This window comes from Melanostigma gelatinosum, assembly GCF_949748355.1.
Source record: "Melanostigma gelatinosum genome assembly, chromosome: 9".
Lineage (NCBI taxonomy): Eukaryota > Metazoa > Chordata > Actinopteri > Perciformes > Zoarcidae > Melanostigma > Melanostigma gelatinosum.
The window spans coordinates 6,736,863-6,759,352 of record NC_136642.1 but is presented as its reverse complement, the minus strand read 5'-3'; the positions used below and the strand labels follow the sequence as shown (position 1 = coordinate 6,759,352).

Here is a 22,490-nt window from a genome sequence, read left to right as displayed (position 1 = left end):
GCGAACGTCTTCCTCCCTTTCTTTCTGTGAGATTGTGAGCACTCAAACGAAACAATGCAGGGGCATGCTGTTCCTCCACCAGATGCAAACGCCACACAAAAGGCGTCGTAACTGGCAGGAGTGTGGTGGGGAGAGGGGTAAAGGTCAGCACAGAGGGCAAGAGAAACAAAAGAGGACACACCGGTGCGAGCATGTTGAGGTCAACCACCAGGTCTGGGCCTTAAGTCACTACACTCATAGGGATGAGAGGAGGGGCAGAGAAAACGGTCACTGCTCAAGATATTTATGATGAAATGACTGCAGAAAAGTCAAAGCTGTCTCCTAGGAATGATGTTCTTGCACTGTACTTCTATGAGCAAAAACGTTTTGTAGGACACTTAATGCAACTCAAAGCACTCTATTTAGGTTATAAGGCTTGGTAAACATATTGTTTACATATAAATACAGGTTTAAGGTTGACTTTATCAATATCTAACTAAAACCATAATCCTTCCCTTCCATTAAAACTGTGTTTATTGATTTATTTTGGCCACAGGAGGAACAAGCTTTAGATAGTGACATATTATGATTGTCTTATAAAGTTGCCCTCCAGTATCACCAGCATCATTTGGAGTCATGTTGCCGGCCACCTGATGAATTAATGCTTGACAGTCACTCTTCATTTAGCACTGTTGTTGGTCTCCACCTCCTGAAGGAAATATCTGGGTCTTTACTAAATGCTCCACTGTGTCTACAACTGTTTCTATCTGCCATTTGGTGCTGGGAATGTGTCGTACTGTGTCGTACTGTGGGCAGGAAGGACTTCCTTTGAAGTGTCATTAAATCCTCAAGCTTGTGTGTGTATGTTTGAGTGTGTGTGTGTGTGTGTGTGTGTGTGTGGCAGTTTCTGCAATTTCCAAGGCCTGTTTGTGATTCAAACAATCACAAATCTCTGAACTCTTTTTCTATAAAATAGTGAAACTTTAACCGCCCGTTCATTAAGTATGGACCACTCAAAATGTGTTCACTCAAACCCAAATTGGTCCTCACAAACCGAGTGTAAGAGCACACAAGCAACTACTACTCGTCTGATCTCTCACAGTTGAAACATTTCAGATCCTTTTGGACCCTGGTTGTCTCCCTCGCCCTCTCTGTGCGTGATCTTTCACAGCTTTTACAGGATTATCGCCCCCGAGTTAACAGGGTCTTAAACAGCTGACTGGCACCAGGAATCATGCTCGGAATTAGCCACCTGCTACGTCGGCCATCCGCAACCACATAGCAGCAGGAAGTGCCCTCCTGGGGGGGCAAAAATATGGCATCAAACAAGGTTGAGGTCGCTCGCCACCTCGCCCACAGCGCTCAGAGAGAGAGAGTCGCCTCAGTTTTGCCTGTTTTGCCAGTTTAGCCCGTCGACCCTGTCAAGAGTGAGGGGCTTGAGAATGAGAAACAGGTGTGTGTGTGAAATGTGTGGATCACTCCTTTATCTCTCTTTCACTCTCCCCCCCCCCCCCCCCTTCTCCTGACCTCTTTGAGCTGGTGAGCTGTGTTTTATGACAAGGGGCGGGGGGGGGGGGGGGGCAGAGAAAACACAGAAGAAGAGAGGATGGTCGCTGCGAACGAGCAGCACGTAGCTGCAAAGTCTGCTGATTATTCTTAGATTTTATTCAAGTATTGAGGACATCAGCATTTTGTAACTTCATCATTTTTTTGCCCACAGCTCAATGTCAAATTATTAGCAGAGGATCACAAATGAAAGAATTACATTAAAATAAGTAAAGTGAATGTAAAGCTTTCCCAGCTTCATGGTTCACACATAAGGAACATCTTCTGGGATTATTTTACTCTCACTGCATCACAGGTGACAATTAACAACATAAAAGGGGATAAAGCTGCTCAGATCATGTGCTAATTGTGAGGCTATTAAAAGCTAAAAGGCCGCTAAGATAATGTGTAAAGTGCACTGTTAAGGTTCCTGACTCAACAACTGGAGAACAATCCTGATAAAAGCACAATCAATCAATCAATCAATCAATCAACTAAATGCTGGATTGACATGAGTGAACAAGTAGGATAGTATAACCAATCAGCACGAGGGAAGCTATTTTCAAACCGCTTAGTGGGTAACTCACGATTTAGTCATTCATTCTAAAATAAAATACATTTTTGTTATACTTTGGTTTATGACGAAACATTTGTAAAAGTTGCACTTTGTGTTTGGTGGCAATTAACAATTACGTTCCCATGCTAATACACCAATATATGGTGAACAATATAAACACATTACCTGATAACCGTTAGCATGTTAGCATTGCTAATTATTAGCGTTTCGCTCAGTTCAGCCTCACAAAGCAGCTAGAATTTGGTCGTAGACTCTTTTAGTCATGAACAGGTTTCAGTGGAAGTAAACTTTTTGGTGGTCTACTCCCACCCCACACTTTATAAATACTTTATAAGTTAACAAGTTGTTAATAAACAACTTTGCTTCAGGTTTTCTCCAGTTATTTCCAGAAAATAAGTGATAGAACCTTGACAACAACAGTACAGGCTACAAGATTAGTGCAAAAACAAATGTAAAACACAAGTAGGGCTACTAATCTAAAAGAAAAAAAAAGAATTCTTATGAATTAAATGATATAAAACTCATGGATTTGTCCGCCCATTAATTAATAACTTATTAAAGGCAGAGTTGGTAATTTTGGGAAATGAAGCACGAGAATGCTCGATTAAATAACTTTTCCAATGAAAGCAGCAACAGCTCCAAAACGTGCTAAATGTAGCAAGAAATTCGTCAAGACGGCAACACTGACAAGCCGTCCTTTTAGGCTTCAGCCCCTCCGCCCAAATCACCACGATGACCGTAAACATATCATCATGAACGTGAACGACCAACATGGCTGTTAGCCGAATTAAATGCTGTGAGAATTTTAACAAGAATATCAAAAACAAATTTGAAGAATATTACCAACCCCAGCTTTAAGTGGGACTCTAAAAAGTATGCTTTTAGAAATAACTACTGCCTCAGCTACTTCCATCACATAATTCAAGGTAAGCTACATACAACTTGACTTGATTCAACTTCCACCAACACGACTGACACTAGAATAATGTATATGAAGCCAAATGACTTATTGTGATGGCACATTTGACACCTGCCCCCCCCTCCCCCTCCACTCAGCTCCCTGCATGCTCCCTGCACAGGAGTCAGTTTACACGCACCAGCCCCCCCCCCCCCGCTGTAGGGACTCCCTCTTTATCCGCTGCCGCCGTGCAGCGGTCGATCAGTGTGCCAACCGTCCCCGCAGAGCGCAGAGCTGAGCGCGCTGAAGCTCCGTCTGTCACGGAAGAGCGAGGATCTGCGCCGCCTTTACGGGATCTCAAGGAGTGGACACACTGAGCAGACAAGGTGAGCGAGGAGCTGGCTCTCGTTTTTCCGTTACAAGCGGACGTGTGAGTCGAGACATGCATTTTGGGAAGTTTTCCGGGTACCGATCAGGGTGGATCCGGGTAGGAATTGATTCATCGGATCTGTGGTCGCTGTGATTCTGCTCTCATAATGTGGCAGCACTGTTTTACACTTTTGCACGAGCGAAAGATTGTCACGCATTGCTCGCGCATTGAATGAACCATATGCGAAGTGAACAGCTGAAACGGTGAATAAAATGACATCATAATGCTGTGGCATTGATTGTGGCACTCACTGGGGATAACTGGACTTTATTATAGTCTGCTTGGCTGAACATACCTATATTACTATGAATTAATACAAGTTAAATCCTAAATTGGATACAGCTCTCCCCCTAAGACATAGTCCACGTGTCTGCCCTTTTAAAGTTGACTCCAGGTTTACAGTTTGTCTTCTTAAGAGTCACGCCTGAGATCTTTATGGTGGGTTTATGGCCGATGAGGCAAATTCTGCTTGGCAGCATGTCTGTGATGGATGTCAGACTTTCTTTTGTAGCTGGATGATCCATAAACAACACTCCAGGTTTATGGATGGATTTTTTTTTTTTTTTTTTGTGAGAAGTTGACAAATGCAGCAATTCATCATCTGCCATGTGAAGCTATATGTGGACTCCCTGGTTTAACTCAGCCTTGAAGTCCAGCAGCAGTAATAGCAGCGTGGTATGGAGAGGCTGATTAAAGCAGATAACCTGGGGCAGCAGGTTTATCCCATCTTAAGTCTGCTCCACACAAAATATTTACATCTGGATGAAATCAGGGGAACGGCACAAGCGAGGCTCTGGCTTCCAGTCGACTAATCGGGGAAGAGAGGTTTCGTAGTGCTGAAATTAAATTAAGCATTTTCCTACCAATCAGTTCGTTTGTGACATATGCATGTCTCGTTTTGCAGCCGGTCGTACGAATGAAAACATTATAAAGCCTAAGACGGTGTTACCTGAGAGCTTTCAAAGGAACAAAAGTAAGTTGGGGACCTGAGGGGCCATTATGCAACTCTGAAAACCGAAAAGACTGTGAAGACTTTCTCCTCCAAGGAGACAATCGCGTGCCCTCGGGGTCAACTCCACCTTGACCCGCCTCTACCCCTCCCACCCCCACCCCCCAACTCTCCGCTGATGTGTTTCATGCAGTGGTTTGATCGGTGTGGGGGTCAGGAGCGTAAACAACTTGGGAGCTAGACTAAACAGACCACACATGTCCTGTAAACACATTCAGCCTGAGATTCGTAGGTGAGCACGCTTTGGTTTGGCCCGTGCGCAGGTTTAATTCATGCTTTTTGATGCAGATCATGGACATGATGGTGCGGTTATGAAGCCTTGTTGTTACTTTCCAGAGGGGGGCGGGGGGGGGGCCTACAATTCTACTTCAACTAACTGACAAAACAGCTCAGACCTCCATCTTTTGAGTCCATGTTGGCTGAAGAGATAAACTTATATAAGATTGCTGTCTTGCAGTTTTGGGTGTGATCACTTGTTATGCGTGACGTATAATGAATTTACTAGAAGCTAGATTAAGGCCCATTATCTCTCCCTACCTTTCCATGATTCAACTTTTGTTTTCTTGAAAGTTTAAACCCACCAATCTGACTCGGTTTGCATCCCTGCCCGAGAGCTACAATGAGTCACAGACCATAAACACCTACATCCAACACGTTGCACGTGTTTGAACGCAGGAAGCAAACATCTCTCCGACTGAATTCCGATACCTGCAAAATTACTGAGTGGGGCCTGTATCGTAAACAGTCCCTTCTTATTTCCTCCCGCCATTCATGTGGCAGTGCGCTAATTCTCCAGCTGTAATGCGGCCTCGTCTGTGTTTGATGCCGATCCCAGCGGAGCGGACGAGAATACTTCCTGCCGTTACAGAGCAGAGGGCCCGGGGGCGCAGAGCCGCTCGCTGCAGTCTCCGTCTGCGTTGACAGGAGGCCTGACATCCTCAACGTGACGAAATGAAAAGTAATTCAGTTCTTTTCCCGTCCCGCTCGGCTCACAGCACCAGCGCCGATATGGATGAGGATGGTGTTGGTGGTGCAACACTTCAGAAAGCTTTGAGAATCATGTTGACCTTATGACACACGCTCAATACACCGTATAGGCGTCCGAACAGAAGCCAAGGAGCCACCACGACACTGACGTCCGCATCTAGCACGGGTCAAAGACGGGAATATCTTATGGGACATAATGGCACACAAGGATTCCACCTCGTCTTTCATTTTCCAATTTTCTCCCCTGAAAACAATGTTTTTTCGAGGCTCTACGGGTGTATAATCTGATCGGTTGGGGCCACATCAGCGCTGGCTGCGGAGCGCGAGCGGAAGCCGCGAGATATTTCATGGTTTTAGCTCACAATGGGCCACTCATGTGTTTCTTATCACTCACAGTTCAGCCGTACCACAGTCACATTCACAGGCACGGTTTAGTTTTCCTGCGGCGCGCAGCCCTGAAAACGTCACATTTTAAGAATGATGTCAAACATTTTGTTCCGTTTAATCCCCGTTTTGTTGCATGGGTTAGATGAAAAGCCCCCAAAGTTATGGCGGGAGGCTCGAGTTTCTAATTCGAGAAGAAAACGTACCCTGTTAATGACATCATCTTCCCCCTGGCACTGCGTTAGTGTGTGTGTGTGTCGCTGAACAGCAGCTGGTTTTAGAAATTTGAGGTTCACAACAGTGTGAGACTTCAAAGACTCTCTCACACACACACACACACACACACACACACAAGCCACCAGGCTTATAATTTAGCTTTATTGCTCCTTGTTTGGGCCATTGTAGAGTCTGTCTCTGGGAACCTCCTCGCTGACAGTTTTCAGGAGGAACAGTTTAAAAAAGAGGAAGAACTTGTCAAAAATAGTCACAGTTCTCAGTTACATCCAGCAGCAAAACAACTTCTTCAGGCAGGTACCCCGTGATAAAGTGACACCCACTCTTATAAAGGATTGCTGGCTGAGAAGGAGAAGTAAAAGCCACCATCTGCCGTACGTACCAAGCTAGCATTTCTCCTGTTTTGTAAACAACCGAGTGTGGAATCATGTTCATTGAAGTGATAATTTGATGAGCAGGGACATATTTATCAAAAATAGATGTAGCTTTTTGCCGTGAAACCTCTACTTGTTGGCTTATCTCTTGAAAGATTGATGATGCTGCGCTCTCGAGAAAGGTCTTTGAATACGCTTTAGCGTGCCGGCAGAAATTAAGACTTGCAATGTTTGCATCCAACTCTGGAGCTGATTTGATCATTACCATAATAAGTCTTGTTATTCTCTGCAGGCCTGAAGTCTGCTCACTCGCATCTCCATGGGGCTCATAACTCAATCCATAATTCATTGTGGGCAAAGAAATCATGAGACATGATCTGACAGATCTCCATCTCCTGACAGTCCCCTGTGTGTGGGTGACAGCTGTGTCTCTCCGCCGCTCTCACATCAACCGTAATTGTTCACAGTCCGACCGGGGCGCCTCTGTCGCTCTGCCACATCCCATCACACTCAACCGTGCCGCGCTGCATGTCCGCTCGACCGCGAGGAAGATGACACAGGCCCGGACAGTCGCTCCGACGCGGGAGCTGGAGACCGTCGGCCCCGCAAAACTCTTCCGGCTCCTCCAGATGTTTTCTGATTCTGACAGGAGGCGAGGGAGGAGAGGAGGAGGAGAAGGCACGAACGGCTGGGGGGGGTCTCCTTTCCGTGGCACTCGGGGGGCTGTTTGCCGAGAAGCAGGTCGCTCGATCGGTAATGAGAGAGGACAGCTGGCAGGCTCAGCGGAGGTTAACAGCTAAGCGTAGATGGCAGCGAGGAAAAAGCTCGGTCGAGGCTCTTTGTGTGGGAGATTTTCTGTTATTCTTTTCTCGTAGTCGGAAAGTTGTTATGCTTGTTTGAGGGTTTGTTTTGGAAAGGTTGCAAGAGATTAATGTTGGATGTACTAACTGAATCAGCTTTTTAAGAGTGATGGGGCATGACCATAAACTATTTTGGCCAATGTTTTTTGTTATTTTACACAAGCGATTTCTGCATTCTGTGTTTTTGGCCTTGCTTTTCTCACTGGCAGAAAGAGGACAGACTCACTTATTTACGTTTCAGCACCAATCAGGTTTCAGGAACAGTTGAATCAAAGTGAGAGTTGTGGGGTTGTTTTAATCAAAGTGAGAGTTGTGGGATTGTTTTAATTAAAGTGAAAGTTGTGGGATTGTTTTAATCAAAGTGAGAGTTGTGGGGTTGTTTTAATCAAAGTGAGAGTTGTGGGATTGTTTTAATCAAAGTGAGAGTTGTGGGGTTGTTTTAATCAAAGTGAGAGTTGTGGGGTTGTTTTAATCAAAGTGAGAGTTGTGGGGTTGTTTGCTATGCTTTTAGCACTGTCAAATCAAACCTACACATTCCCGATGAGCTTTTTGACTGTTCAATTTTGAGAGTTAATTATTTAGTCAGTAATATCTGCTGTTCTAGATAAATACTGAAGCTTTGCAACCAAGTTTCCAGGGCCTTTTTAATTAACTTTAAAGCGAGCTAGCAAAAAAAACACTTTTAATTCAATGTGTCTCAAAAAACAGGATTTGACACGTGTCAGTGAATCATGATTTCAACTGGAGTTGTACCAAATTAACCGGATCAAACTGTTGAGCTGTGCAGAAAGCACATCGATACTGGCACATTTGAAGTGGTGGAGAGTGGTGCTGGTGTGTGTGGGGGTGGGGTGGGTTGACACTACAGTCACAGACGACCTAGTATTTTGGGACACGGCACAGCTGGAGCAGCTTTAAGCTCCGACCAACCCCAAACAAGAGCTGGCACGGGTCCTCACAAGTCGGCGCTAACCTTTTACTGCTAACATCAGCAACATGTGTTTGGAGTAATTCTGCAAATGGTGTGTGAATGTCCTTTTGACAACCTGGTGTGTCTGTGTGAAAAGAGGGTGGGGGTTACGCAGATGTTACGCTCATTTTCCTTCTTTTTGGTCGCTGTGGGAGTTCTTCATTTAGTAGTGAGCTTCACCAAAATCACCTCTCTGGCGTTTCGTTCAATGTCCTCAATCTTAAAACAAAACCGGGAAGTAGTGGATCCCACCCTCTCCGCGTAGACATGTTCATCCATCACAGTGTTGTGAGGCTTTTTGTTGTGACAAGGTTTCACTGCAGGTACACAGGTGTATGATTTAACACCACTTACCATGCGTTGACATTTTAGTTGCTCTTTGCGGGTTTAACGGCCACCGTCCACTGAAGCGTCTTCTGTCACTTTGTGGAAGCAGACGTATATGCCTGGCAGGGTGAAAAATGTGCCGACTTGGTGAAATAAAACATCTGGCAGCTGGCCAGACAGTGCTGTCTTTCAGAGCATTCTCCCCAGCTGAGAGCTTAATGAGGGTGCACAGTGTGGGAGCAGGCCTTCATAATTTAAGACCCTGGGAGATTGAGGGATGTGCCCAGAATTCTGTCTATGCGCCGCGCTGTAAAAACAGCCTCAGGACAGGCTTTTTTAGGGGAGATCTGTGTTACCCTGAGTTGCAAAGTGCATTCCCAGTCCAGGGCTGTGCTGCACACACACACACACACACACACACAGTAGGCTGCTGCTGGTCACATAAGCCAGGCTGGCATGTGAAGGGAGCAACAGCGGTGGTCATAATTTAGAAAACAACGCTGTCCAGAGGCTGTGGGACGTTTACTTGATGTAGCCCAGATCTGGACACCTGGTATTCAAACTCTCTCTTCCCGTCTTCTCCCACACAAACATCCATATGACACACTGCACACTCTGACCAGCCTCGACCCAAGATTTAGACAAATCAGGTCATCGACTTAGATGAAAACTGGTATTATCTTCTTCTTTTTCTACAGTGATTATAGTGGTAACATAGTAAGCTGTATCATTTGTTTTGCATCATTTTTGATGCTATTTTAGGACAGATTTTGTGATTGTTTAATTGATCCATGCCCCGCAGATGAGTGTAGGGACGGTTGTCCTTATTAAAGACAAATACAATGAATCCAATGTCTTTCTGGAACCTTGGCTTTAACAACAATACATTTTCTGTACAGTTCTTATACGAGGATCCAGGTTGACGTCATCTCCTTCTAAGTGCACAAGTTCAACCGACAACAGTTCACTCATCAGAAGTGAGGTATTGCAGCTGGGCTTAACATTCCTGGACAGGGAGGCAGGTTCAGGTGTCTCTGTGTGGATTATACGGTTTCCTAGCACAGTGCACCTGGTGTCCAGATCATCTGAGAGACTTTTGGGTCACTTATGTCAAAATTTGGGCTGGAATTGGAATTGCATTCTAATTCTGCATTATTCTCATCGTTTGAAACTGAATTTAAGGGACATTTTCCAGTCAACTGTTGGGCTGACTTTCAAAGGCAAAGCTCGAGTACAGTTATATTTGCTTGAAAAACTGTAGCTGAAAAGGTAAACACTCAGTGACTCATAAAACGTGATAGGTCAGAGCTGTTTAATTATCAACAGCACCGGCACTCTTAGCAGAGAGGAAAAAGGAACTTACACAGTCTGTTGATAAAAGTAAGAATACGTGTGAACACGTTATCTCAGCAGACGTTATCTGTGTTATGGGTGTAACAGTTCCTGTAAAGGCCAGACTTACAGTATAACGTCTTTTACAGGTCGTGACGCCTTAAAGCAGCCATTGAAATCTCATTGTTTTAATTATTACCTCAGATAAGTGGAATACAGCCACTAGCAAGTGTTTTCGCTGTCGATTAAGAGCTGACATGCCAGTTGGCTAATAATTATCAGATTTACAAGCTAATTATCGGTTTAAAATGATGTTTTCTAAGTTATTTGAGTAGAATGTGAATTATACCTGTACTTTTGTAAAATTTAGTTTCAACACAGAGGCCAAAATTATAATTTCCTAAACGAGTTCCGGCTAATTTTACCAACAAGCTAATAAGCTTATTAGCTGGTAATTAGCCAGCTTAGCCGATTGGCGTGACTTATTTCGTTTACTGGCTAATTGGCTGTTAAATTGAAAGGTTTCTGGCCATCGTGAGCAACTTGTTTTCGCTGACTTCTGTGTTTTCACTCTTGACCGTCACCTTTAATATTGACATGGACTCATGCATGCACCCAGCATGGCACGTGTCTTATCACTGTCATCTTAAAGTCTGCACAGGCCTCTTTGTTTTGTTCCTCCAGAGCTCAGCTGTCTCTGCGATGATTTGCTTTGAATGACAAAAGAGCTGCAGCAGGGAGTTAAGAGCCCATCTCGTCACATTTCACTGTTTGAGAGGAGGCCTATTCAGGTCGGGGGTCCCTTAAGTCGTCCCAGGTGGCCTCGCCATCCCCAAGGTAGCCTCTAACCGTAGATCAAGCGGTTAACGGCGCTCACGGCCTCACAATGGTGAGAGGATTTACAACTGGCTACCAGGCTTTGTCTTTGAGGGGACAGTGTCTGTCCCGTGGCTCCATCTCTTACATTTTACTGCCACCATGTTGTTATTTGTCCCTTTCCCTCCCTGACTAATGAGGCAGAGCAACCAGGTCAAGACTTATCTGTAGACCTGCAGGAGGACTATTGTTGATGGCCCATTAACAATGCAAAGAAAGACCGGTATGGATAATAGAAGAAGACACCTCCTTTTCTTTGTCCTGCCCCATCACAGACTTCTTGAGGTTTGTAGTGTTGGTTAATGACCCAACCGGACAGACTCATGAGTCGTGGCTCATTACTGGCCCAGGCAGGCGCTTTATATTCACAATGCAGAGAATCGATGTGCACAGATGCTTCGTCATGACATGAAGAGCTTTGGTTAACGTTTGAACATTTCAGTCCCTCAGTGATGATCGTTAGTCTGTGTCATCCTGAAGAGTGCTGCCAGATGTTGGTACAAAGAAAGGGACAGAGAAGGAGAGTAAAGGCGTTCGAGATGGCCAGTTGGTTCCTTGGCGGCAGCAGATGCCTCTTATCTGCCCCAGGATTTATTTGACAGGTAAGTGTGCTGCATTCATTCCAAGGAGCTTCAAAGGTGGCCCATGTGAATTTATTAACCTCGTATCTCGTGTTTACCTCACCGAATGCATAATTCACACGCAAACTTCTTTTAACCTTCTGATCCGAGGCCAGATGGTTTTTTTTGGATACGCCCAGCCGAGCCCGGATGAAGTTCTTCTTCTCTGTGGGGTAAACAGCCACTTCCTGGATTTTTTTGGGGTGTTTAGTTCTTTCTTTTTTTCCCACTGTCAAATATTTGCACGTGACAGTAAAATCGATAGCAAAACGTAAACATAACCCGCTGTGTGTTCTGAAGGGGTCAAATGAAAGTAGTCCAAACAATGCTGTTGATTAAAAGGAAAATTGACATGACAGGTCTGTCAGGGCTGCGGAGCATCTTGATGTGGCACGACACAAAACATCTGGTTCCTCTTTAGCTGCATGGGGGCGCCTGGCTAAGCCTCCCCTGCAGGCCGGGCCATCCGCTTCACAGGGAGGACACGGGGGGGAGGCGGGGGAGGAAGATAGAGGGCAGACAGACAGACAGAGAGGAGTTTCATTAAACAACAGAGAGATGGAAGGTGTAAGACAGCGGTTGCACATTTAACGAGCTGGTTAATGTTTGGATTCCGTCGTTATCGTTTGCACTGACCGCACGTCCCATAAATCACTTTCAGAATGAGATTTCACTTGTTTCCTTCTATGTTCATCCACTTAGACTGACGTTAACTATCCTCTTGGTCATGTTGCAAAACTTGTGTATTGTGCAGGCATAAACTGACCTAGAGCGACCTGTGATAAGGCTCATAATACACATTTGGTGTCAATGGACCAGAGTGCTTACTGAATAGTTGAACAGCATCTGAAACCTTCTGCTCCCATGTATTTGGGGGGGGGGGCTGTGACTCTCTGCGACTGACACTTGGAGAAGCTAGCGTTTGTTTTGTAGCTAGCGATGTGTTTGTGTATGACAGAGGAAGTTTCCTTTGGTCTGTGACCCTCCAGAGACAAGCAATGTCTTCTCCTGGCCCCCCGTCACGGGTTGCTTTAAAACAATGGGAATTTCACTTATTTCAGAGTCCAGAAGAGGTGAAACTCTGCAACATTTCTCAAGAAATAACTTCAGAAAATAAACGTTTTTCCTTCTTCTGACCTATTTTGTTTAGAAATCAGATATATCTTGCAACCCCTCGGATTACTGTTCCACGTGAAAATTTCACTTAACTAACATAAATTCTCATCAATAAAACATCTTGTTTTGGCAAAAGCTTTTGAAGCTTGCACTTAGATGCAGGGAGCACACGGTAAATAGAGCAGGAGAGAGGCAGGAAGAGGGTGATGGAGTAGGGAGGAAAATGAAAGGGTAAGGAGGCCCGTTGGCATATACAGGAGATGTAGAGAGACGAAGAGTGGGAAGGAGAGCAATAGCCAGCTAATGGTGGCTATTGCTCTCCAGCTAATCCCAGTTGAGTCACTGGTTCACTCCGTGTGTGTGTGTGTGTGTGTGTGTGGTCAAATGTAACCTTTTCACTACGCGCATTCCTTCTCCCTGATGTTCCATTTTTGTTTTTTATTTATTTTATTTATTTTTTTCTGTTGAAAAGACTGCTGAGTCGTCGTCTAATTTCTGGTTGAGACATTGTGTCCCAAACAGCTGACTCAGATTGAGTCATATGATGTCCGCGATAGCACTCGGACCAAGAGATAACCTCTGAGAGCGGCTGGTTTCCGTCAAGCTCGTAGTGTCAGATTCTAAGAAAAAAACATTGGAAGCTGGAAAATATAGTTCTCTTTGTTGTGGATTTCAAGGTTATGAGCGTTTGGATTAGTTGCTGCATTCATATCATTTTGCATGCTTTACCCCCATCCCCCTGCAATGGAAAGCCACCATCGGGATTAGTGACTTTGTCTCGGCTCCTATGGTGATAATCCCCCCTTTAATGCTTCAAGAGCATTAACCTGCGCCCTTATCCATTTTAAACACAGATGGGGAACAGATTGTTCCGGAGGAAAGGTGTCTAATAAATACCCAAACCCCAGCAACAACCCGTAACCTCTCTTCTCATTTTCTACAATTTTTTACTTGTGTCATGCCCTTTCTTTTCCTCCCACACCTGTTGACATTTTTCCCGGAACTCTACCCAAACAATGGCTGACTTTCCCGAGCTCTGACAGACCGACATCTGGAAAAACAACAACTAGTTGGCCGTTGCCCCCCCCCCCCCCCCCCCCCCCTCTTCCTCAGTGAATTTATAGGCTCGAGCTTCTGTGTGAGGGTGAGCAGACTGAACCAGGTAGAGTTAGGTGAGCGTGAAATGTCACCGTCTAATGTATCAATAGTAGTTAAGCATTTAGTAGGAATAGACTATAGAGTACTAAAAGTCAAGCTGAACCCTTTGGTGACCTAAGAGCTCATGACCTTAGTTGCATGTCGTCCTGTCACATTATTATTTTGACTATCTTACAAATCACAAATGCTTTATAAATACAAGACGGAAAACCGAGGGTTAAGTGTTTGCCACTATCAGCTGAGTCATATGGTTTGCCTGAAATGATGAGACATATATCCCTCTTCCTGCCAAAGAAGGTTGTTCATTGTTTTCCCCCATGCGAAGGAAAAGTTAAAATAGCATTTGATAACACTTGAGGCAGACCTGACCGAACAATAAGCACAACACCCTCCTGTCGTCTAGCACAGAAACGCAGAGCACGTATCTCTCCAGATGGACTCTTAATACATTTTGAAGGGAAGTGAATGAAAAACAGGCTCCACTTGTGCCTCTGGGTGCATCTATACATAACAGCTTCAAGTTTAAGAGGCACGTTCTTTATCTTCCTGCTTCGCAAGCGGCAAGCTTGTTTTTTTGTCGACATGAAAAAGGTACAGGATGAAAGAATGCATATTTGGCCTCTTTCATTTTCAGGGAAGCCTCTTATTGCCTCGTGCTGACCCACGCACACACACACACAGCTTGTAGGCTCAGGTGCAAAACTAGAGCAGATTCATAAATATACCCATGACCACATGCACATACATGCACACATACATAGACACACGATAAGTTTGCTTGGTTGTTTTCATGCTACAAATACTCCTCGGGTCCAGCCGTTCCCATTATAGAGACGTGCAGCCTCCTTCCCCCCTCCCGAATACTCACAGAGTACGAAAACCTAAAAGATATGAAATGTCTCTCTTCACAGAACACATCATCAACGCAAAATGAGGCAGCCCGTTTCACCGAGTCATGCCTTATCTATGTTCTACGGGTGCTTGTAGCAGTGCTTTGATATGGGGGGAAAAATATAAATATATAACATTAATTTTGATGTCAAAATCTCTGCCTGCCAGTTTTTCTCAAATCCGAATTACAGGATGTTGTACTTTCTGCCGTTTGTCTTGGCCTAATCTGCCCAGAAGGAAAACAACAATGCAGTACTTCCTGAGCAGAAAACAGGCACATCATGTGGATGAACATCAGACATCCATTCATCTTTCATCCCACACTTACAGGATGTTGCAAGAACGTCTGGACAACAGACAAAACTGCAGGACAGACACAAACCAGACAAAAGTTAAAGAAATACACATTACACATTACCCACATGTGCTTGTTAATTCATATGTGATGAAAACACATTTTGTCTCACTTCTAAAATGTTTCTGGTTCAGCTGCAACATGTCAATGTAGCCTGTAGTTGAACCCTTAAATATGTACTCATTGACTGTTAAATTCTAATAGTAGCGTGCTTATAGTATTTAATATGTAAGGTCATCAAATGCTTACACATGTCAGCTCTGCATTGCGGTCTGCTCCAGACAAGTAACTCCCTCCAGCTTTAAATGAGCAGAATCTGAGCTGAGCTACAGGGACCACCGTCCTTCCTGCCATCTGGTTTTGTGGCTTTGCCCTGGAGAATAACACTTCCAACTAAAACCCACTCTTTCTCTATCTGTGTCTCCCAGGGGTCCCCGCAGTTGAGGTGAGGACAAGGACAAGATCTGCATCTGCCCCATCTGTCCATCAGCGAACCAAGTGCCTCAGGTGCCGGCCACCCTCAGGTCACCTCAACCACGACGGGCGGCAAACAATAAAAGTCTTGACCCGGCGTCCCTCCGACAACCTGCACAAAGCAAATATTTAAGGCCATTATATCTAATTTCTCCAGGCAGCCGTCACTGAAAAGATCAACAGTGAAGGGTGTTGTTGGGAGAGAGAAGGAGAGAAGAAGAAAAAGTGGGGGAGGAAAAATAACTCTTTCAAAGTGCACCCTGTCTGCTATTTCTGCTGCGGTGTGGGCAGGGAGCGTCTCATTTGGGAGGGCTCTTGGCTGACAAAAAAAGGACTTCCCTGTGCCCTGGCCTAGCCAAATGCCTGTGTAAATACTGGATAGAGATATCAATTTGTCTGGGCTCTGAAATTGCCCAAAAAAAGAGACTGCAAGCTATCTATAGAAAAGGTTGCAACAAACTTGGACTCTGTGGTCTCCTGAATTGGTATCCTGAATTGCTCTCAACTGCTCTCTGGGGGACACCAGAGGCTGTCGGTCATTTGAGGGCTGCAGTTTTGATGTCTTTCCCAGCTCAGTAAATCAACATGAAGCCCCTAACGCCAGCTGGATCCCCCTCTCCTCTGAGGCTCCTCAACAAGGGTCCAGACTACCTGCGCAGGCAGATAGACGGTGGAGGCCGCGGCCGCTCCATCAGCGCTGTGGAGAGGCTTGAGGCGGACAAAGCCAAATATGTTAAGAGCCAGCAAGTGATCAACACCAAACAGGAGCCTGTGCTGGTGCCATGTGCTACCCCTCCACCGCAGCCACGGCGAGCTATATCCATCCCCGGGAGCCTGACGCCTCGTCTTACCCCGCGCCGTTCATCCAACACCCCCGTCTCTACACTCTCCGGCTCGTTCACCTCAAGAGATGAGAATGAAAATGATGACTCCAGGAAGGAGAACAGACGGACCTCTGTGGACGTTGAGGCGCATAACAGGAGCAATGCGAACAATGTACTGCCTCCCAACCCCAGGACTCCTGGACTCAACTCCTTGGTAGCGCCGCACAGTGCCCCTGTACTCAGGAGAAGCACAGGCAAACGCATGCTGAGGCCGGACTCCCTCGTCATCTACAGACAGAAGAAAGAGTGCAAGAGTCCCAACGGTGCAGCGGTGGGGGACAACAATAACACGGAAGTGAGGGGCTACAGTTTTGTCCGCCGCCTCTTCCAGGGCTCCATGAGGGAGAAGGGAAGCGGAAGTGAAGGCAGAATCCAGAAGATGGTGATCGGTGAAGAGAAAGCGCCTTCGCGGGATGGAGAGTCCCGCATGTCTTGGACCAATGAGAAAGACACTACGAATGGAGGACCAGGAAGCAGGAGGTCCAGTAAAACTGATCCAGAACGCAGCCCAGGGTCTATCCCCAGCCCTGGGTTTAGCTCTACCCTTGAACGGACTAAGAACGGATTTGCAAATGGTACCGGTGATGGTATCACCAATGGCAGCCACTCAAGTAACCGCGATGATGAGAATGACCCGTGGAAGCGGGCGTCGCCCCCACCAGCACCCAGGAGACAGTTTGGGGAGTTGCGGCGCTCAAAGTCAGACCTGCATCTGCGCTGCTCAGTAGCGTTGTCGGAGCAGGAGCATTTCTTTGACTTCTGCGGTCTGGACGTGGACATGATCGAGCGTCTGGGTCGAACAAATTTCCTCTCGGGTGCCAGCTCCATAGACACGCTCTCATTGGCCCTCCGCAGTGTCGCCGGGGACGGCTGCTCGGAGCCCAGCGAGTTCTCCCAGCACTCAGGAGACGGGCTGTTTCAGGAGGAGCTGGCCGATCAGCCTCCCACTGGCGTCTCGATCATTGAGAGGAACGCTCGCGTCATCAAGTGGCTTTACGGGTGTAAGAACGCTGCTCGAGAGGGACCCAAAGAGTCGACTGTTTAATCTAGGGACAAAGAAACCATGTGCCGTGGAGTGCAGAAGGAAGATTTGTCTTTCTATTTTTGGAGCAGCAATGCAAGTCAAAGCAGCAAAATATGATTTTTCTTTCAATTTCAAACAAATTTCTCTGGCAAATTAGGGTTTGTTTCAGACGCCTATCACTAGGGTTAGCGCTCCATGGCACACGATGACCTTTTGTCTCTTGCTCTCCAAAGAGACTGTTTCTTCAAATGAGAGGACAACAACTGCTTCTAATTATCTCCTGTTCAAATTGATATATTGTATTTATAGATCTATTGTGTGGGCGTATAGACAGACCTTACTGATGAATGGAACCATTTCACCCAGCATAATGTTTTATTATCTGTGTGTCTGTGCGTGTGTGTGTGTGACTGTGTGTTGTGTAGACGCTGTTGTCCTCTCCATTTCTGAAATCAGTCCCTGTGACCCTCTTCAAGGCACATAAGTGTACGTTCGTCGTGGCACAGTGGGCACAGTTAGTGTGCTTGACACCAACACTTTCCCTTCACGACTAAATTAAAATGGAAAACCACTAAGCTATGTTATTTTTTCTAAACTGGAAAGCTGTTGTGTGAGTGTGAAGTGAACCATGAGTACCTCATCCGGATCTGTCCCAGTTTAGTTTGTGTGTTGCCTTTTTTTTTTTTTTTTTACTCCTTAAACGCAGGCGTTGGAACAAACATGCAAGGCACCCCTGTGGGGTTGTTAATGCACTGAACTGGACAGAGAGAGAGCAAATGAAAGACAGACCTCTTGAACTCTTTACGGGAGCTTCATCTCATATCACGTTAAACACTGAGCTAGATTCAAAGGAGCTCCTGCTTCGTGGAAGGCAAGGAGCCATGTGTGGCCAGTCATTTTCATCATTTTCATCTCATTTTCTAAACCCCAAGGAGGGTTCACACAGTATATACACTGTCCAATAATCACGAGTGACACAGTCATTGATTACCACAGCTAATGCTTCATGCCTGTTCAGTGCTCATAGCTGTGTAAGCAATATGGTTGCAAGCTCAGCAACAGAGAAAGATTCCTGTCAGAGAAAAAACCGACATTTACAAGCAAGTACGAGCACAGCGAGGACTTAAAAGTCACTAAAGAAGTTACAAAAATGGATACAATTTCATGAAAATGATATGTTCACCTTCAAAAATAAGAGAGCTCAAGTTGTCAAACCCTTTACAGCGAAATATTTTTAGGATGTCACTTTTACCAATCTGTCAGTTTGCAGACGTTGAAAACTTCCCAGCTGACTCAGTCAGCCGTTCCCCATCAAAACAAGCAAGGGGAGGCTGAAGCCTCCTTTCTCTGATAACCACGGATCCTACCTCACTTCATCCATCCTTCAGTGATTCTCACTTTATCTCCATGAAAGGATGACACTGAAATATGAACTGGGGGTCTGCCGAGGTATGCGGAGGTTAGACTGAGAGGCGTTCCGGGGTGAGAACTACTGAACTCAAGGGCACGGTTTATTTCTACATGTGATAAATTAACACAATTACAGTACTTGCAGCTTTGATATGATATCTTTTCTGTATTCGTCATCAGCATGGCACACTCCTGAAATCCCTTCAACTTTTTTTGTTTTTAATATCTCCTTGTTGAAAACCATTTGGTTGCATGTTTACAAAGTGGCTCCGTGAAATTCTGAATCTCTTTTTTTATTTGATATATATATATATATATATGAGAGATTTCGTTTCGTCCAAAGAGGTTTGTGTCTGATGTACACAGCAAATAAACACAAAGAATGAAATATGTGTGTGAAGGTGATTTCTTTGTGGTCTTTCTTGTGTTTTTGGGTGATTCAAAAAAAGGAAAAATCTGTATTAATAAACCAATTACTGTGTACCAATTAGTACAAATAAGTGTCCCTGCATAAATGATACTTAAGAAATCCTGTGAATGTTTAAGAAATAATTCATTTATATTACATGATATTACAGCAGTCAACATAAAAAAAGAAAAATAAAAAGCTGTGGCTGTTGTTCTTTAATCTTCTTAGAGGGTAATGGTTGACTGAGTCAGTGTTGTGACGCTGTCTCGTCCTTGACTCTCTGTGGCCTCCCTCCACCACATCACGTCTCATTTTTCACATTGTCTCAAGTGGCTACGCGCTAATCCTTTTAGCATTCCCTGCATGGTATGCTCTTGAGTGAGTTGCAACAGGTTGTGTTTATAGACAAGAGGGCCTCTGTGTGGCCTGATGCTATGTCTACGCCGTCCGAGAGCCGACCTCCACCCTGCCTGTAGACTCTTCCTGACACTGTCTTTGTCTCGTCTCTCCTTCTTAGACCTGCTGACTCAGCTTTTGTTTCTGCACGCACCAGTTCACAATGTATTCAAGTCTCAAGGGGCAAGAAATCTAGAGCGGTTTTTTTTGGGGTTTTTTATGTGCACAGGTCTCCCCTGGCACAAGCTTTAATGCTGAAGTGAAAATGTCAGATGACATTTTTTGGAGTTGGTCCATTTATTGTCTTTTTGGGAACTATGCGTGATCACTCTCGTGCCGACGGTTCAATTGGAAGATCGATGCCATTCTCACATCTGTCCATCAAGTATTGAGCTCGAGCCATTGGCAATTAGCTTAGTTTAGCTTAGCATGAAGACTGGAAGCAGGGAAAACATCCTACCAATGCTGCCTCTGTTCACCAAGAAATAGTTACAGCACATAATTCCTCATAAAAAACACAACTTGTCATATTTAGATTTCTGTTTGTGTACAGATGAAACAAACAAGCTATATTTCGTTAATTAGTGAGTTTTAGAGGCGCTGAAAGGCAGATTTCTATACTTTGGAGAGCCAGGTTAACTATTTCCAGTACTGCTGCAAAGCTAGGCGAATCGCTGACTCTAGCTTTGTTCTTAAAATGCTTTATAGCTGAGAGACAAGATTGATACCACTCTCGTGTATGACAGATAACTAGCTACAGCCATCAGCCGGTTAGCTGAAAACAAAACACTGGATGAAGGTTTCAAAACCCACAGCACCTTTAAAGGGCACTAAGTAACACGTTATATCTGGTTTGCCAAAGTGTCTCCAAGTGTAAAAATGGCGATTTTACTTTTACTGCTATGGAGGCAACCGCTGGAAACTACTGTAAATTATAGGCTGCTGGTCCCAGCCAAGAAATTGTCCGGCACATAACTCTTATTGCAGGTGCCTTTAGTCCAGCTTGGTATTTACAGTGAGTATCAATCCTCTCAGATGTGATAAAGAAAGCAAACAAGCAAACTTCCCATCATGTCAAAACTGTTACTTTAAACTATCATAATGAGCTTTATTATTACATGAAGGTATTGCATAATGTAAAATACAAAAGGTCTCCACATGACAATAAAATCACCTTGTGTGCCGTCTGGCTGGAAGTTGATCCATTATTCACTGTCCATGGAGCAGTTACGAGGTTTATCAGAAGATGACGTTTCAGCTTTAATAGAGACCTCAAATTCACAAAGAAAACAAAATGTGATTTCTATTTTAGGAAGTACTTTCCCTTTAAAGAGGCCCAACATGGTTTGAGGACATTTAAGGATACAATCGTCTGACACATTCCCAGGGCTCTGTTTTGCAGACGCTGAACAACATTTTGCGAGCTGGTTTGTTTCTTCAGAGAACTCTAAAGTCCTTAAGTCTCTCACAGCAACACTTCAGTGTAACGACACACATCCAATTTCTCCATCCCTTAAACATACTTCCCTTTCCCTCTTTCTGTCTTTCAGAAAGCAGAAGAAAACAATAGCCCTCCTATGTGCCTGTGTCTATGTCAGTTACTCTGACCGGAGGTCCTGCTGTGACATCCTGTTTTGGGTTCATAGGACAAGGTTTAAGCATATGGTCATGGTTTGGGTTTGGCCTTTCTTTCTCAGTCTTCCTGGAAATAAATCGACGACAACTGGTCGAGTAGAGGACAATTCAGATTGTATTCTTACCGGGTTGACGTGGTTTAGTTTGGTTAAGTGGTTTTTTTGTGGCAAATTCAAGATGGTGTACCTGTTTAAGAGTTTTGCCGTGCTCGCAGATAATGCCAGGTTTGCAAAGTGGATGATGAACTGGCAGCGATCCACCACCACTCCAGGCTTTGATGCTGCTGATGTGGTTTTCCACTCACATAAAACAAACACCACAGGGGGTCCAAACACCTCCTGGTTTACACTTTTCCCCGCCAGAAAATCCTGTCTAGTAAAGTTCTGACCCAATTATGACATCACAAACTGGTTTGGAGTTTTACCCGAATAAAGCGTCTCTTGAAACTTTGCAAATGTATAATAATCCACAAATGTTAAGAAGCTAAACTGCCATTTTGTTTCCTTACTGCCACAAAAGTATAACAGACTTATAGGGCAACACATGAAAATGCGATTCCCTTCATGCCTGGAGTGTTAAACTCACTGTGGTCTTCAACGCTTCTAGCAACTGTCACAACAGGACTTTTTCAGTGTCACGTCGCAGAGGCAGACATACAATGCGCTTCTTCTGGGCTAAAAACCTCCATTCCAGCTGTTTGACAACAACTCTGGTCAAATATCATCACTTTGTGTCCGAGTGGCCTCAAACTGTGATGCATTTGCAGCATTTTTCTTCCTCTGAGCTCTGAGAAGCAGCAATGTGTGTCAGGGTTAACATGGGCTTTGAAGTGTGCAAATCTGGCCTAGTTCTTCTGTGCCAGCAGCTTCAGCAGACTGTGGATGTCTACGCTTGAGAGAAGCTGGGTTCATGACTCAGGGAGAGAGAGGCTGAACACAGAAAACTAGCACATGAGCTGCCGGTACAAGAATAAAACACGATAAGCCAATTAGCAGCTGTTGCCAAGGCACATTTCCATCAGTGATGTGCTAGATACATCAACATGCTACAAGCATGGGGACGTTGTAGAAGCAGTGGTGGTCTGGAAATGAAGTTACTGGTGAGGACGAGAGCGCTGTGTCCCAGTTTTTAGCATGTAGTCCCCAAACACTAGGAGACTGAATTGTACTCAAAGATGTCAGTTTGCCTTGTAAATTAGCTGGATGTTTTGGATGTGAAAGCTACCACAATGCCAGACACTGTGCCGAAAAACCGCAAAAAACAACAAGGCGAAACGTCAAGAGGTCAAAGCTCGTTCCAAAAAAAAGAAAGAATCTAGGGTTGGCTTTCACTTTCG

At 44.9% G+C, this 22,490-nt stretch overlaps 1 protein-coding gene across 1 annotated transcript; it reads left to right on the top strand.

The window, feature by feature from the left end:
• Positions 1-15,981: 15,981 nt before the first annotated feature.
• Positions 15,982-17,325, top strand: fam110d (family with sequence similarity 110 member D; the record flags this gene model as incomplete). Its single annotated transcript, XM_079274571.1, has 1 exon — positions 15,982-17,325. One exon carries the CDS (start codon positions 15,982-15,984, stop codon positions 17,323-17,325), a length of 1,344 nt encoding a protein of 447 aa, XP_079130697.1.
• Between the last annotated feature and the right edge of the window lie 5,165 nt (positions 17,326-22,490).